Source organism: Cheilinus undulatus, linkage group 10, assembly GCF_018320785.1.
Source record: "Cheilinus undulatus linkage group 10, ASM1832078v1, whole genome shotgun sequence".
NCBI classification, from domain to species: domain Eukaryota; kingdom Metazoa; phylum Chordata; class Actinopteri; order Labriformes; family Labridae; genus Cheilinus; species Cheilinus undulatus.
Genome location: NC_054874.1, coordinates 37,824,084 through 37,842,943, shown reverse-complemented (window position 1 = coordinate 37,842,943; position 18,860 = coordinate 37,824,084). Strand labels below are relative to the sequence as shown.

Below are 18,860 nucleotides of genomic sequence, written 5' to 3'. Positions count from 1 at the left end.
TTCATCAACCCTGCAGGAGGCAATATCAGAGAAAGTCAGCTGTGTTATTACATGTGATAAAGGAAAGTTTCACATGCAGGGATTTTATTCAAAATCCATATTAAACAAGGTGAATTTCATAAGTGCGAATATATTAATAAAGCTTCCCACACTGTGCAGAAACTAAAGAGCGACCACCATAAAAATATCAAAGAGAAAGGATGAAAGGAAGGATGGGTCGACTGGTGGACGCGTGGGCAGACTTTTACTTCTTACCTTGGCCTTCTTTTTGCAGATGCATACATGAGAAGTCTATGGGAGGGAGGTGGAGATGGGAGGGGGGTGATGCTGTTTGGATGGAAGGAGGAGGAAGAGGAGGACCACAAAGAAAGGAGGGACATGGAGAGAGAGAGATAGAAGAGAAGATGAGAGTTGACGTAAATCTCTCACCAGTATTCATTCAGTGTACTAATGCAGGCTTAGCATCAACAAAATGATGCAGAATATCAGCGCTTTCTCCCAGACATGCTGGATATTTGAAATGTTTGTGAGGAAATGAAGGAGAATGAAAGCTTATAAAGATGACATTTTGGATGTAAGGATTAAGTTTCTAAGCTCTGGTAGAAATTAAGGACTTCTATATTTCAAATAGCATCATTACACTAGGAAAAACTAATCTGATGACAAATTGGGGAAATAAATGGATTATCTAGGGGAGGATAATTATCTTTTGGATCATGCTAAAGGAAGTCTACTGTGTTAAAATGTGTTTTCTTTGACTTAAGTGTTTCATAAGGCTATCGTACAAACTGAAAACTGAGTCTGAGGTAATGTAGATCTCCTATTTCTATTATTTACTGTGACACTGTTTTAATGTTTTGAAAATACATCTCAAATCTGAAATCATTTACTTTTGCTGTTACTTCTAGGACAAGAAAGTGCTTACCTTCCCATTGGTCGTCAGGGAAAAGCTGGAGCTGGGGGTTTTGGCCAGATTTTGGTTGGCATGGTGACAGATGGTTCCTATTGGTCTCACTGGTGTTGGCGTTCTGATCACAACCACATGAATCTGAGTCCTAAAGGATCAGTGACGGAGTGAGAAGGATTAAGCAACCACATCAGGGATAGAAAATAGAGTAAGTTAACAGACATAACTGAAGAAAAATTAATCCAAGGTAAGGTAATATTTTTCTATTTTTTTCTAAAAAGCTCCAAAATCACTCTTATTTGTTGGTATTTTAAAAATGGTCATTAAAGAGGTTCCATACAAACATTTTTTTCTGCTAAAAGATGCTAAATATTCCTGCTTAGGATACTTACACAGCACATAGTATCAGTCTGAGTTTGCTCCATGATGACACAGGGTTGATTGTCCTGTCTAAAAACAAAATAACAAAATTAGATAAACCTGAATATATTATAACAACTACAAGTAAAGAACAGCAGCATGTCCAATTGTCTAAGCACAACTGTCCAGTTATAATGAACAAAAATATTTGAGGTAAAGTAAGTGACTACATAAATATTCATCCCGTTTTAAAGTGACTGACCTAGAGGCCCAGCCAGTCGGTGCTAGTAGTCCCATAATTAGTGAAATGGGGATCAACTGTGTGCAGTGAATGTATCTCAAGTGACTGTGGTATTAAGACGCCTGTGGTTGGAAGGTGCACTCACTGGTCAATCAGTATTCCTGGCTACCATCACACAGTGAAGACAAAAGAACACTCCAAGCAAATCAGAGAAAAGGTCACTGAAAAGTATAAGTGGATTGGTAAAAAATTATCTGAGGTGCTGAACATCCCCTGGGAATTATCAAAATCCATCATCAAGAAATGGAAGGAATATGGCACATGTGCAAATCTGCCTAGATCAGGCCGTCCTCACAAACTGAGGGACTGTGCAAGGAGACGTCACCAGTCAAAGCTTTATGGGGAGTGGTAAAGAGAAAGCCACCGTTGAAGAAAACTTCTTTTAAATCTTGACTAGAGTTGAGTGTTCATGCCAAATCCCTGTGCAATCTGACAGAGCTTGAGCAGTTTTACAATGTAGAATGGAGTAAAACTGCAGTGTCCAGATGTTCAGGCCTGATTGAGACCTATCTACACACTCAGTGCTATGATTGAAGCCAAAGCTGTATCTCCAAAATAATAGCTTGAAGGGGGCTAATATTTATGCAGTCATTTATTTTACATTAGATATTTTTATTGAAGTGACATTACTTTGTAGAACTCTGTTTTCACTTTGACATTAGGTTTTTTCCTTGTTTTTTGGGGTAAAAAATAAATATACTGACCATGACTAATAAATAAAATCAATGAAAGGGTAAAGAATCATCAAGGGGGTGAATATTTTTTATAAGCACTGTATTCAAGATATTCTAGCTGTAATATTCAGAACTGATTTTATTTGGTGTATTTCTGTACAGACAAACCAAGAAAATATTCTTTCTCATGTGCTGACCAGCATTTGAACATACCATTTTAACCACTTTCTGTTAACAATCTAGGAAAGTACCTATAGTAATATAGAAACCTTAAAGAAGAACATAAAACACCCATGAGAAACTTTTGGTTTGTGGTCATTGTTTATCGACAGAGTGGTATAACTAATCCCTTTGCTGATTCTGTCATGCACATGTGTAGGTAGTGTTTTCTGACAAAAAATAATCCTGCTTCCTTTTATAGTCAAATTTGTCAGTCATTGTAAAAATTTCTGTGTAAAATGCTGTTACTCACTTCGTCTGACACCTTGGCATTAAAATAACTGTATTTCAGTTCCATAACCAGGAAAAAAGTATTCACAGGAGCTCTAAAGCACAATCTCTTCTGTTTCTGACATGAACAGAGATATTTCACCTATGCAAAATTACCTCTTATCATTGATGATTTCACCACTCACTGTCATTGCTGTTTTATTCCTCTGGCTGGTTTAGGGTTAAGGGTGTAGGTTTGTTGATTAACAGTTGTTAAAAAAATTTATTTTCAGCCAATAGTCTGTTCAGAAGCAATCTAGCAGGACAGGTAGTTCTTTAAGAAATAACACACTCTAAAATGATTTTCACTAATTTGTCAAATGAAGTGAAAAACATCATCTGTTACAACTTGTTTAGTTTGGATGTTATTCTTTACTAGCTCAGATGAACCTTCACACCTTTGTTGTACAACCAAACAATGTCACAACTTAAGTTAAAACTTAACTAGTTAACACCGTAGGGTTTAGAGTGGACTTTACACCTTAACTGAATACATAACTTATCCATAGCTGGTGCAACATGCCTCAGGTCAATAAATTTGTTTGTTTACAATCTCAAGCTGAAGAGGTGACAGTCATAAAATATGAGAGGTGTAAAAGTAAAAGAGTAAGATTCTGAACGTGTGTGAGAGAGACAGTTTATAAAGGTCTGTAGCCTTGAAATGAGCTCTGGCTGAAACAGCATGTCTGAGTGATTTGCAAATGTGAGGTATCGGGTGGTCAAAACCCTCATCTCTACATATTTTCAGGACAACAAATTATTTTCTCTTTCCATCAGGGAAAGAAAGTAAGCCCTCTCAACTTATCACTGACAATGACCAGGCTACATCTGACACACGTTTATCTACTTCAGTCAGAGTTGACCTATATAACCCTTGATTAAGGCTGGATAACAAAAAATTACCATCAGGTTAATAAATCCTAAAAATGACTGGAAATTCAACCTCATTTTCTTTTTTTTTCATCATGCCAGTGAAGCTACATTTGCTGTTTCCCAGGCTTAACAACTTTATAAACACTTTTGTAGATTATACAAATCAGCTAAAATGATCGGGTGGTAAGGTTAAAGCAAGGACAGCTTAGTGGATATCCTCAAGTTGTGAGATTCAATTTAGATTTCATCCAGAAGCTTATGAAATACATTTAGGAAGATTAACTCGCAAATTGCTTATTGTCTGATTCAGATCCTAATCATACTGTATTTGCTACAGTAGCAAATCAGTTGAAACGGGATCCAAAATTTTAGTGGCACAACACACAAACTTTGGTCCTGATACTTAAACTGCTAATATAAAAAGCATCTCACTTTGATAATTTGGCTACTTTACTCTTCAGATATAAATCTGCATTTAAAGACAGCCTTGACATAAATAGATGATAGGCCTAGCCCACCTGGCAGTGTTGATGTTGTTCTCAGCATCTCTGATGGCCTCTGAATCCAAGTCCATTCCTGAATTCTCCTCCACAGGGGTGCGAAAGTCCAAAGTATCCTGAGAGAAAGAAACAATAATTTATATAATATAGGTTTACTGCTGGAAATTTAAGAATTGAGACAAACATAACAGACCAGAATGGGAGGTATGAATGGATGAGAACAGAAACAAAAAGAATCTCACATATACAGGTGGATTCCTGCACTTACAAACTTCTCACATCCCTTCTTTTAATAATCACAGGGAACACTTTCTGTTTTGTCTCAAATGAGAAAAAAATCTCCTCATATTAAGCACAAATAATGGTATGCTTGGAGCTGAGAAAAACTATTTATGATTACTACATTTATGAATTATCCAGAAAACTCTGTCATGCTCATGACAATGTTTTTACATGTTTAACAGTGCAAATAAAAAAAAAAATCCTAAGTGAAGTCAAAGGGGCTTTTATCATTTCATCAGTCTGATAGGTATCCCTGTAATCCTCACAACTACAAGTAACTTGTATTGATCATTAAGGTTTTAAAAATCCACACTGGAGGCCTGACGTTTCTGTTTCTGTTCAGTGAACTGAGCTGAACTCAAATTTAGGAGGGTATAAAAGCTGTGAGTATTTTTTTATTGGTGGCAATCACATGTGTAAGAAATGAGCAGTAATGAGAAGCAGCATCATAATGCAGTGTAAACGTGTCATGGTGAATTTATGAATTGTTGCACAAACAGTAATATGTAGTGAGAGACTAAGTAGTGTAAGTGTTTTAAAGATGAGAGGCCAAGTCATGAACTGCAGTCAGATTTATAGTTTTTGTTTTAAAATCAAAATTACAAAGATTTTCATTAAAGGAGGTCTTCTCAACCATAATAATGCAAAATATGTATGTCTGTTTTTTCTTCCTTCCTTTCTTTTAATTTTGCAATTTGGCCCCTCTGCAGTCTCAGTACATCTGACTCTCCTACCAAAACGTACAAAGCAAAGTCAAAGATTTACTCTTTTATAGCCTCCTGCATGGCATCTCTTTTTTTGTACCTTAAAAAGCTCAGCAAACAAGGCAACGATGGTTTAAACGCGACCCAATTACACAATGAAAGAACAGAGGTTCTGAGCACACAGCTGAAATGAAAAAAGCACCATTCCACCAGTCAATGTACAAAAATGATTAGAGGCTGTGATGCTAGGGTTCTGGTTTAAGCTGCACCAGGCAGCTCAGACACACAAAAAATGTAACAGTACAGAATATAATCCTATGGCTAAAATGAGCGCTAACACAACAAATATACAACAAATCTGATGTTCAAAGAAAGAAAAAACTATCAGTTAAAAAGCTGCTTTGAGGTTTGTTCGACTGAGGTCCACAAAAACACCTGTGCTTCCTCTTCTCACCACAGGAGACACTAAAGAACAGAAACCGAGATCCTCACAGATAACTGTTTCTGACCAAGTGACAGCTCTCACTCTGCCATGCTGTCTGTTCCTCATCTCTCTGATGCTGTCTACAAACTAAAATAGTCCCTGTGACAGAGGTTCCACAGGAACTGTAACATCTAGGGGATTTCCCCTCTGATGAGTCTTGCTTATAGAAAATGTAGAAAAGTCAGCATGACCTCACATTAATGAAGAACTAAATAAGAGTACCTACAGGTTCCTAAAAGTCTGTAGCTGTATCAAAACTTGTTATACGCTTGTACATATGTTCGGTTCTATATCAGATTCATATCCACATTTATATCTGGGTTGTTGTTTTCTCTGTTTGCTACCCTGAGGAATTCCAGCTATTGTACAAACAAAGATGGACTGCGCTGATAAAATCAAAACAATCAGCCCAGGAATGGACCGCCACACTGAAACAGGAAGGAGGTTAGTTATGGAAAATATGCTGGCGGCCCACACAGCGACAGCTCCAGCTCGTGTGTTGTGTGTTTGTGTGTTATCAGAGAAATCTCCACCACTGTTTTTATGTTAGTTGAATTTACTTCCTATTTATCAGCATGAGGGAAACATAATGTGTGTTTGGTGTCTAGTGGCACGTGCAGATATGTTTGTTGTAAGGATTTGTGTGTACCTGTGTGTCATTCTGGCTTTGCTGCATGTTCTGCTCAATTGGTGTGAGTGGGGTTTCCCCGTCAGTGTTGCAGGGACTGTCCTCCGCGTCAGTTTGTTGCTCTTCATCTTCATGGCAGCTCTGGTCTGTGGGATCACTGGGACTTACCCTGAAAAACAAGTTTACTTCATTATTTTTAACATATTCAAAAAATATAATTTACACTTTCCAACTAAGCCCCAACCTTGGCTCCAGCATCAGACCATCTATTTTAGTTTGATGGTAAAACTGGACATCTTTTTATGTCTTGAGGTGACTGACCACTGAACAGCTGCTGCCCCATAGCATATAAAGTTTGCTAATTAATGTCAAAGCTGTCAACATGTTCACTAGTAAACTGAGCCATCAGTCTGGCTTTGTGCCTCTGTACACAATGTTAACTATGACAAATATGTTTCTTTGAAGTCATCCAGTGCCACCTTTAACCACTGGGGAATCTGGGTTATGTATGTTGCCACCAGCAGGTGCATGGAGGAAAAATGTGGCAGTATGTTTCAGCGTTGACACAGGTGCAAAACTCTAAGTGTGTCAATGTTAAAATACCTGATTAAAATGTATTTGTACATGTTTGCTCTCACCCCTGGCTGTCATAGTTGCTGAGGTCTTGGTCGATGGAGGTTTTCAGCTCAAAGAAGTGATGCTCCACTGCAGCTCTAATAGTGCGCTGAATTATCCTGCAGAAACATGAAACATGATTAGCGGGTATTTTGACTGCTTTAATCCAATATTTCACTTTATAGGGCAACATCACTGCACATTAAATGTAAAAAGCTTAACTTTTAAATGTAATGAAATGAGTCAAAACGTTCCTTAGGGGAATTTTAACTTCAATAACACATTTAGTTACTGTTTAATTGCTGTCCATGTTTAAAAATGTGCTTACACTGTGTAATAAACTTGTCCATGTTTTCTACATTATGGTGAATTTATTTCAGCTGTAATGAGGGTAAACTGTAACTTCTCACTTCAACATGGATTACACTTTATCTAAAGGTCTAGTGTGTAATATAGGGGAAAGATTGGCTGAGTTACTGGCAGAAATTGAATCTATGCCTTTCTTATGAGGGCATAATCACCAGAAATACAAGTTTCTGCGCCTTTGCTTTATGCTTTTTGGTTTGGAAAGTGCATTGTTCATCTGTCGATTTTATTAAGATCTCTATGTTTGTTCAAGTGTTTGCACATTAATGATTCACAGGTTAAAACCTTCAAATATATCACTACATTATAAGCCTCCCTGTTTAAACATTTTGCTCCAAAGAAAAATATGACTGTAGATCATAAAAAATGCAGGAGCTTAAGGTGACTAAATAATACATTTACCTCCCCTACAATTAGGAGTATGTAGTAGGTTATGAAGTATATAGAGAAAATGTAAATTTACTATAGGCTCATTCTGAATCAAAACTAACTAAAATGGTTCATTTTTAACTACCTAACCACTCCGTATAAAGTCAGTAACATAGTCCAGCTCTGAAAGGATTAAAACGCCTAAACTAGAGTGAGAGAGAGAGGAGGAGAGGACATCACAGTCTAAAAAAGGCAACATCAGCTCGAAAACACTGACCTCTTCTGTGCTGACGTGCAAAGGTTAATCCAGAGGCTTTTAATGTTCTCAAGCGTGTGTGCCATAATAATTTATCTTTTCACTTATTAACCCTGCATCATGCAGGCAGTTACCTTTGTAGAGGTTAAGACCTGGTATTAAAAAATCTACTACTTATTTCACATCCAATATCTGTTTCTTCCAAAGACTCAGACTTTATGATCACTGTTGGTTTTATCTATGTTCTGCCTACTTGTATCATTAAAAACGTATCAGTTGGCTGTATCCAAATTCAAAGTAATGCTTTGCTTGTTTTACTTGATTTGGAGCTGGAACATTACTGCATTTGGGCTTGATACTGACAGCTATTTAAGGTAAAACTCTCAGGTGTTTGGTCTCGCAGGAAATACTCATGCTTTTGATTTTACAACACATACCCCACACAGCTGTGTACATAAAATTCAGCCCCACACTGTAGACAATTCTAAATTTATTCTTCCACACTTAGGCTGTTGAAGATCAAGGGTAGCCTCTCTTGTTTGTATACTGCTGTTGTCCTCTTAATTTTGTTTAAATCTGTCCTTGGCTCTTTGGTAGCTGGAAGCAAAAAATGATATTGATCTCAATTAGAGAAACCAGGCTGTCTCAGAGAACAAGGCTCTTTCAGCCATTTCTATATTCCTGATAATGGAAACAGTTCATGTACCCTGAGGACACCAAGATGTTAGTCATAAAAGTCCAAGCAGCATGTTTAAGGTTTCAGGATGAATACTTCAACAAAAGAAAACTTTCAGTATAAAAGTTAACTGTTGTTTTCTTGTTTGCTTTTTCCTTCTCATCATGCATGCAACATGGAAAAGCTGCTTTTTTTTTTAGTATTATGGGCATGTACTTGGTAATATGGAGTATCCACTGACCCACAAATTGTGAAAAAAAAAAAAAAAGTCAACGAAAGTCCTTTGTTTGTGGCCTGCCTATGTCCAAAGAAATAAAAAATCTGATTGGTTGTTCTGAATGTTCCTGCCTTGTGACATTACATTGAGTCATTATAATAATACTTGTGATTCACCCGTCAATCTCAGCTCAGAAACACTAAAGCACACCCCACAGTACAGAGGCAGGGTGAGAAGAAGATCATTTGAATATAAAGAGGCACACTAAAAGGAAGCCTTATGAGAAAGCCTTTTTAGAGCTGGTGTACACAGGGTCAAACACCTCCGCTGGTGCTTGATGCCATGTTATATTATGAACAAAGCATGGCACAGGTCTTTCATTTAGACCACCAGGGACTGTGCTGAAAGGTGGAAAAAAAGCTATGATATGTCATCTTTAAGACACCAAGATGTTAGTCTTTATGTAGGAAAATGAAAGTAAATAGGATATATTTTGATTTTGGGGTGTGTTAGTTGAACAAAAAAAAATTGTGACTTTAGGATTCAGAAGAAAACTAAAAACATATTTTGCTATTTCTAAAAGACTAATTGAAATAATTAGGATTATAATAGGTCACTGTAAAATCTGGGAAGTAAGCCCCATCAGTATATGAGAAACCACCTTTTATGGGGGTTATCTGGAGGGAAAAATGATTTAGCTGTCTTCCTCTGTGCAGCTCTTTTAGTGCCATCTGTTATTGCTGTGTGTAGGTTGCACAAGTTCATCTCATACACTGAATTTTATTGTATGTTAGCCCCTACAAACACATCACCACACAAAGACAATTTAGGTCGGAGTAAGTCTGCCATTTTGCTGTCTTTAGCTTTTGGTACATCCCACACAGCTGAGTTTTAGTTTTCGTGTTTTCCCTGCGACATTTTGTGTTTTTGCCCTCTGGCCTTCAGGTCAGTAATCACACTTTTATGCATAGCAGCATGGAAATCTATTTTAACATGTTTTCATGCCATGCAGTGAAGAGGCAAAGGCCTGACTGTCAGGTGATGGCTAAGTTTATGTCCTTGGGGTGACATGCCATGCAAAATGCTTTAGTGTAGGTTCATGATCAAAACTCATGACTGACTGTACTCCTCATCACTTCTGTTAACTTCTTACCTTTCTCACAACCAGACTCTTCACTGATATTCATGCACATTTTGATTTCTGTTGTATTACCTGCATCCAACACATATGTGGCTTTTCTAGTGATGTTGAAAATAATCATTTCTACAATGCATTGTGATGCAGACATAGATGATTCTGCATCACGATGCAGAGCCAGCACATCGCCCATGCATACTGGCGTCGCTTGTATATTGTGGTTAAACCTACCATAAATACACAAATAATGACGTGTTTCCCATTCAAACAGGGCTGCTTTTATTCATTTACTTTGATAAACAAAATAAATGAATTGACTTTGACATAGGGTAATATTTATCTGACAGCTTGTCTCCATTGATCAAAAGTGTTAATGTACAGTGATATAGAAAATTGAGGATGCAAGCCATTTTGATGAACTGAGATGCATCATATCAAATCAAATCACTGGCATGACAAAATTATGAGGCCAGTCAAGATGCACATCTCTAGGCTTTACCTCAGCTAACCTGGTGATTCATCTCTCATTTCTTCATTGCAAGTTTCAGTCTCGATGTTATCTCTGCTTATGTAATGAGTTTGTCTTCCAGTTGCTGGAGTTGCATATAAAGTGAATTGTCGGATTACAATTTCTGAGTGTAGCTGGAATGTGTGAACATAAAGAAGTGCCTGTGTATGTTGTTGAGTGGATGAAATTTCTGCAGTGTGTATGTGTACTTACTCAGCAGAGTCAGCAGGCAGGATGGATATAGAGGAGAGATGGGAGCTGTAAAAGAGAGAGAGAGAGAGAGAGAGAGAGAGAGAGGACAACATAGTTAGAACATCACGTACTCCCCGACTCCCATACTGACAAGAAATGACCTTGGAGCGCGTCTGCGTCGGGCAAAACAGGGAAGTCAAAACAGGGAAGAACAATAACATGAATTCACTGTTTGAGAAAGAGACAGAAATGAAAGATAAATGAGTGAAATTAAAAGTATGTGAAAATCAGAATAATGAGTTTTGTCTAGTTGCAGTTGTCTTCAAATTAAAGATCTTTTCTGCCAAGTATGAATCTCAAGAAATGCTACACACACAAAAAGTTTCAGTTGCTGGCGCCACTCTGGGTGGACAGATTGTTATTTAGGCTTCAGAGCTCTTCTGAATCCTGCTAATCAGATAGAAGGACGCGTGCATGTTTGGTCATATTTGCTCTCCAATGTTCCTCCAAAGGGAAGGAAGCATATCTGTGAGTGTGTGGTGCATGAAGCAGGGAGGCAACTGAGTTGTGTTCGTTGATTCAGAAGCCTGCGGCTGGCCTCACACACCCCGTCAGGCATGCCAGTACTCCAGATTTATATAACACACCACAAGGACGCTAACATTATGCCCAAGTTCATGGGTACATCTCATACAGACTCTGTGTGTGTTTTTGTGTGACTTAAGCGTTCAAACTCATCTCATTAGACAAACAGCAGCTGACGTTATGCAAGCTATTCTTGTGGATGTGTGTGTGAACACACACACATACATACACATACAAGTACACCCACACACACTCAACATAACAGCAAGGAGTCTTCAGTAGGATCGATACAGACTGAATTATTAATGGCAGATAGGACAAGATATCCCTAGATCTTTATTCTCCACCTCTTTCCTCATTATTGAACTCTTTTGGTTTCAATTTTGCAATTGTCTTTATCTTACTAACTTTTATTTGAGCCCTCCTTTATCTTTTCTTCATTGATCATCCATTTAAAAAAAAATCCAATTTAACATCCCCCATACTGCCTACTTATCACTTCATTGATTAGTCATACCTTATTCCATCTTTGTGCCGTTTTTCAATTTGCAAACTTTGTACAATAATCCTCCTTTTACTCTCTTCTTATAATAGAGCTTCTTTCTCTGTTATCTATTTCCTCTGCCCTTGAATCTTGTTACCTTACCTTTGCATACATCATGCTTCTCACTTTCCCTTTCTGACACTGTAACCTTGATCACAAGTGTGTCATGAAAAAAAGACAGAACTGCTGCAAATAAAAGTAACCCAAAAAAAGCATTTACGATTCTATTTTTGTTCTCTTTTCCTTTAAAGATTACTGAATAATTTTGCTTATCTACCTTAATTTGATCTTATGTTAAACCTAACATCTTTAGTTGACCTCTTTTCAAAATTTGACTAATGTTTATAGCTATCTTAACTTAAACTACATCAGCTCCTTTCTCATTCAAACAACTTCTTTATCATCTTGACAGTCAACAAAGCAAGCTGCCCTTAAAACAGGTCCACACCCTGCAGGCACCCTCTCTGGTGACTGTCCCTTAGACGCTCTGATGACATTTGACATCAGGCTCTCCTGCTGAGTTGCACCCTAAGGGGGTCCCTCTTAGTGGCTGCATCACTAACAATAGATCCCAGATAAGGTCCTCAAGGACATTACATAACCTCCATGCGCCTTAAGTAGCAAAGATAATATCTGACTTCACAGCATTTTGCCTCTGAAGACATGAACTGAAATCACTGATGTGCCTTTGGGTGTTGCTGCTTCCCTTGAGCTCACAGATTAACTTTTGCATCAGTGTCAGTGAAGTCTTTGACGACAAAACATTTTGGAGTCCTTTTGGGCATTTCCTTGTCACAGAGGGCATCATGAGGGCTAGACAGGACAGAGTCATCATGGTTCTGATATGGGAGAAAGTGATCATGACGAGGTTTGATTATCCCTCAAGATGGAAAATGTCTTGCAATTGTCTCTTCCAAATTACAAAGAGAAGTATCTATACTATAAACAGTTCTACAATTCTGTTTTGTTCTTTGGTGGCACCAGTCCAATAAATGCTTTAACGGATTTTAACAAAAATGGGACACATTTTTTGAAATAAGCAATATTTACTAGGGGTAGACCGATTATTGGCCTGGTCAGTTATAGAGGCCAATATTTGGCATTTACCCGATAATCGATATTGGCATTTTATTTTCCTACTGTGCTACTTTTACTTTGCTGAAAGGTGTGTCTTCCCCTTTGGCTTTGTTTTCCCTCTCCACAGTCTTCCCTAATGTCTGCCCACAACACTACCTGATGGGTTGATGTTACACAACTACCAGCCAATCAACACTGAGGCCTGGTGGCATTGACACAGGGAGTGTTTGGCATCACTTCCTATTTCCTGCAACTCATGTTGACAGAGCTAATGCTAAACTGTTTATTTTCCTTAAATCTTTAGCATGCAAGTTTACTATTGCCAAATTAAGTAAATTATGTTTGTTGTAACAAAAGCAAATTGGTTCAGAACGTCGGTCACTTGCACCACTAATAATCAGTAACGGTATTGGTCCTGGAAAAAAAAAAAAAAACAATATCAGTCAACCTTTAATGTTTACTGGTACTGACAAACTGCTTTTTCTAAAACTATATATTAATCAATTTAAAATGAAAATCCGCTGGCTATTACTCTGATAAAACATGAACTGTATGCACTTCTTTTTCTTGAAATAGTATTGGAACACCTGCTGAAAATCTTGTTGCAACAATGTTCACCATACTTATGGGGTGATGGTGTGAATAATTCTGATTGTGGTCTAATCAAATCAGATATTATAGATAGCACATTTGAACTTAAAGTGGAAAAAAGTACAACAGTACAATGGTTACTAATACAACAAAACAGATTTTGACCAGAAAAAAATAAATGCAATGGACTTAAAAAAGAAACAATCTTTTTATCTGAGTAGTAAGGCACCTCTTTATTTTGATTCCAAGGAGTACTTTTTGTTTAATCATTTGGCATTTACAGTTGCAAGAGAAAGTATGTGAACCCTTTGGGATTTCTTGGATTTCTGCATAAATTTGTCATAAAATGTGTTCTGATCTTCATCTAAGTCATAACAATAGACAAACACAGTCTGCTTAAACTAATACCGCACAAAAATGATATGTTTTCATGTTTTTATTGAACTAACATTTAAACATTCACAGTGCAGGGTGAAAAAAGTATGTGAACCTTTGGATTTGATAACTGGTTGATCCTCCTTTGGCAGCAATAACCTCAACCAAACGATTCCTGTAGTTGCAGATCAGACCTGCACGGTCAGGAGGAATTTTGGACCTTTCCTTTTTACAAAACTGTTTCAGTTCAGCAATATTCTTTGGATGTCTGATGTGAATCGCTCTCTTGAGGTCATGCCACAGCATCTCAATCAGGTTGAGGTCAGGACTCTGACTGGGCCACTCCAGAAAGTGTATTTTCTTCTGTTGAAGCCATTCTGTTGTTGATTTACTTCTATGCTTTGGGTCGTTGCCCTGTTGCATCACCCATCCTCTGTTGAGCTTCAGTTGGCGGACAGATGGTCTTAAGCTTTCCTGCAAAATGTCTTGATAAACTTGAGAATTCATTTTTCTGTCAATGACAGCAATCGGTCTGTTCCCTGAGGCAGCAACCCAGCCCCAAACCATGATGGCCCCTCCACCATATTTCACAGTTGGGATGAGGTTTTGATGTTGGTGTGCTGTGCCTTTTTTTCTCCACAAATAGCGTTGTCTGTTCCTTCCAAACAACTCAATTTTGGTTTCATCTGTCCACAGAATATTTTGCCAGTAGTGCTGTGGAACATCCAGGTGCTCTTTTGCAAACTTCAAACGTGCAGCAATGTGTTTTTTTGGACAGCAGTGGCTTCCTCTGTGGTGTCCTCCCATGAACTCCATTCTTGTTTAATGTTTTACTTACTGTAGATTTGTCAACACAAATGTTGGCATGTGCCAGAGATTTCTGTAAGTCTTTAGCTGACACTCTAGGATTCTTCTTCACTACAGTGAGCATTCTGCGCTGTGCTCTTGCAGTCATCTTTACAGGAAGCCCACGCCAAGGGAGAGTAGCAGCAGTGCTGAACTTTCTCCATTTGTAGACAGTCTGTCTTACCGTGGACACATGAACATCAAGGCCTTTAGAGATACTTTTGTAACCCTTTCCAGCTTCATGCAAGTCAACGATTCTTGATCGTAGGTCTTCTAAGAGCTCTATTGTGCCAGGCATGGTTCACAGCAGGCAATGCTTCTTGAGTACAACAAACTCAAAACTGGTGTGTGTTTTTTATAGGGCAAGGCAGCTTTAACCAACACATCCAGTCTCATCACATTGACTGGACTCCAGGTTGACTGACTTCTGGCTCCAATTAGCTCTTGGAGAAGTCATTAGCCTAGGGGTTCACATACTTTTTCCACCCTGCACTGTGAATGTTTACATGGTTTGCTCAATAAAAACAAATCATTTTTGTGCAGTATTAGTTTAAGCAGACTGTGTTTGTCTATTGTTGTGACTTAGATGAAGATCAGAACACATTTTATGACAAATTTATGCAGAAATCCAAGAAATCCCAAAGGGTTCACATACTTTTTCTTGCAACTGTATTTAAAGGGATACTTCAACATTTTGGCAAATTTGCCTATTGCCATAATTCCTATCGTCTTAGTAATAGGTTTGTTACCTTTAGTTGTTGGTGCAAGCTGTTTTTAGATCGGCGCTGCCGAGTTCGGACCTGCTGTGCCATCTCAATATAAGCAGATGGTATTCCAGCTTTCCCTCATCAAACTCATCAAATACACAATCCGACAACTCCAAAACACTCTTATGGACAAGTTGTGACCTGTACATTCACCACGCTATGAAATATTAACGTGTAATTATGTAACATTACGACACATGAAGCAAATACTCAGAACTATTTCTTGAGTAAACCACTGGGCGGAGTGACAGTGCAGCAACCATGTCTGGAGTGTAGTTCTGGCTTTGCATTTAGCTTCAAAACACCTCCATCTCGTAATGTTCCATGATTATTTCATGGCGTGGTGAATGTACATGTCACAACTTGTCCATGAGAGCGTTTTGGAGTTGTTGGATTGTGTATTTGATGAGTTTGATGAGGGAAAGCTGGAATACCGTCTGCTTACATTTAGCTGGCACAGCAGGTCCGAACTCGGCAGCGCCGATCTAAAAAACAGCTTGTACCAACATCTGAAGGCAATGAACCTATTACTAAGACTATAGAAACTATGGCAATGGGCAAATTTGCCAAAATGTTTAAGTATCCCTTTAAGTCATGTATCTAGTAGGTTGGGGCAAGTACAAAAAATAAATGTATTTTATGGTGTATGCATGAATCTTTGAAAACATAAAAGCAGCTAGGTTTTCTCTAAAACCTCCACAGATAGATGAAGATTGCACATTTATTTCATTTTGCTGGTCGTAGCCTGAATTTACTGATGTGCACAAGTGTCAAAGAGGTACAAGCTGGCAACAAAAGATCTGGCTCTAAGTGCTCCTAGTAGGTCAAATGAGATCATCTCCTGCCCTACAGCAGTGACTACAGCAGTAGCCAAAGACAGAGATAAGACCTTGATAACATCTTAAGGAGTTGCACCTTTAGCTAACTGTTTCTTGGCAGTGATGTTGTAAAACCCTTTAAAGTGATCTCAGGCAGAAGTCAGGTTGTCTCTGATAAAGCCTCAGAAGCAAACAAAAGGTCTGCTTGTTTTCAAATTTGGTTTTAGCAGCAGTTTATGATACTGTTTATGCCTTGCCTTTCCATGAAAAACACCCATTGTCAACACTTTACAGTCACCCTCTTAAATTATGATTTTTTTAAAGTTAATTAATTTAACTCTTTTATTATTACCCTTGTTATTATTATTGGGTGTTATTCAGTACTTTATCAACTGAATCCTAAAAGGCATCTGAGATTAACAAAATTGTTGCCAAATTCAATCAGATCACATTTGGCTAATCTGCCATACGATAACCAGATCTCTGAGTGCCACTACAGCAGACAAATCTCTGCAGGCAGATTAGTGAAATTAAGTGGACAGGTGTGTATCAACAAAAGCCCAACTAATGCACCTATGATCTCATTATTAGAAAGTAAGCACATTAACAGACTATGTTTTAAAATTACAAATCTATTTTTCCATCAACTCTTTTTTCATATTCTGGTACAAAGAGAACCCTCATTTTACTGTTTTATTTATTTCCGATACCATTATTTTATGATTCCATTTCTTTTATGTATTTGAGTACTGAAACACCCTTTCTTAGGCTTTCTGTTTGTCCCTTAGGGGTTTCAGTATCTGATCCAAATTTGTGTCCAAGTTGTATACTATTTGCACACAGGATTAGGGCCTGTGTCCATTAATGGCCTTCTTCGTGCTGGCAGCATTCATGACATTAATTTCAGAGCGTCTCTGGTTGGTGCTTACTGTTGCTAGGTTCTGATGGTTCGCTTATGGCACTGAGCCAACAAGTGTTGGCATTGACTGTGTCCCTAGTATTGACTGTTAGGTCTGTTTCACATCCCTCCATAAGCTCAAATTTTGCTTTAGTTCAAGGAAATATGCATAGAAAATGTAAAAACAAAAAAAAAAAGAAGGAAAAGAACCTTATTGGGCATTAGCAGCAGCCATGAACCTAGCAATGGTACCCTTAAGAAGACAAGTGTTGCTCATCTGGGGTTGTTGTAGACAAAGAACCTAGATATCCTATGGCAAATGTCCCAATGTCCACTGAGAGCACTGTTTTTAGATTTGACATGACGCAGACCCTACAAAAATGTAGGAATCCGTAACCGCATACCATCTGCCAATTACCCTTTTTGATTAACCCCTGAAGTTAAACAGTTAATTACATTTTTTGGGATACGAGTATAGAAGAAGCACATTTAGTGTTTATAGAACTGTGTTTTGAACACACAGTAATGGGGCAGACAAATACAGCATCTAAGGCTTCCTAAGATAATGTTATCTAGTATTTTGTAATTCCAGATGGTTTTTCACCTTCATGTATAATACGAAAATCCTAGAGAAACATTGTTGTTCCTTCCCCTCCTGTATGTATACTACAGCAACATTTAGAAAGAATCTGCTGCTTATCTTCATATTCCTTTGGGCCAAGCTGCTGATCTTATTTAAACGCTGAGTCAGTATTTTAACATTTTGCGGTAGATCTTCTCAAGTTATTTGTTTAATCATCAACTACTAAATTAACTAAAAATTTTTGTAATTGCTCTGTGGGCCTATGCTTTTAAAATGTAGATATTATTTTGTTTCTTTCCTCCTTTAAACTCAATGTACATGGGCTGTTGGCAACCCCAGATAAAGCTGCATTTCCACCAAGTGGTCTGATTCAGTTATGTTAGATACAATACAGCTCACTGTTACTTTGCATTTCCACATTCAATAGGTACACTTCTTTAGCATCCTTCTGTTAGTGTACCAAGCATACCCAAGCAAAGTGTGGAGCTAAACACACTACAGTCCATTGATTAAACGAAATAATTTTCACCTCATGTACAGCAGTGGTTATTATGGGCAAACATAAAACATTGCATGATTTATACAGCTTCTCTCCCTCTCTTGGTCAAAAATTACTTTGAAAGTGATAAACTTTTTCTAGCTTTGTGGGGTAATGGTTAGATTGAAAAAGACAACTTAATTAAAGAGCCAAACCGATGTTGCTCCACGTCTGCTGATGTAAAACAGAAAAGAAAAAAAAAAACAAAGCCAAAATCATACCAAACAGACATTTGTTAGATAGTTAAAAGACAACGTCTTATTACTGAGCTGAAGATCAGGATCATTGAAAAGACAGAATTACCATCATTATGAGCCAGGGTGCTACTTGGTATCTAATGACAAACTTCAATGTCCCTAAATACCAAATACCAGGGTGCTACTTGGTATTTAGGGACATTGAAGTTTGTAATTAGATAAGTCAGAAAAACAATTTAGGCAACACTAACAGTTGGATCAATATTACAGTGGGATAATAGTTGTAGGCCTAATGAAGGCTTTTGACCAGGTTCCACAGTTCTTTTTAATTGTTGTGCAAGCAAATAACCTATGCATGTACCACATGTTGCATACACTATTGTATCAGTTTCACAAAACTAAATGTAAATACTACAGAGCTGAAGTGGCCTTGTCTCAACTGACTGAGTGGGTAAGCTACAAAAACAGCTAATGATAACGAATGTGGTTTTCTCTGCTGTAT

The 18,860-nt window shown here is 37.8% G+C and overlaps 1 protein-coding gene across 4 annotated transcripts in view; it reads right to left on the bottom strand.

Moving 5' to 3' along the window:
- The window catches only part of fam13b (family with sequence similarity 13 member B), a 108,798-nt gene that overhangs the window by 14,033 nt on the left and 75,905 nt on the right, over positions 1–18,860 (bottom strand). For 3 of the 4 annotated variants that reach the window (XM_041798290.1, XM_041798293.1, XM_041798291.1), the window contains exons 8-14: positions 10,561–10,605; positions 6,841–6,936; positions 6,224–6,371; positions 4,123–4,220; positions 1,300–1,357; positions 926–1,055; positions 256–327 (exon numbers count right to left, since the gene is read on the bottom strand). In XM_041798290.1, coding sequence (XP_041654224.1) covers positions 256–327; positions 926–1,055; positions 1,300–1,357; positions 4,123–4,220; positions 6,224–6,371; positions 6,841–6,936; positions 10,561–10,605 — 647 coding nt within the window. The remainder of the gene's footprint in view (positions 1–255; positions 328–925; positions 1,056–1,299; positions 1,358–4,122; positions 4,221–6,223; positions 6,372–6,840; positions 6,937–10,560; positions 10,606–18,860) is intronic. The other variant, XM_041798292.1, reaches the window with a different exon arrangement.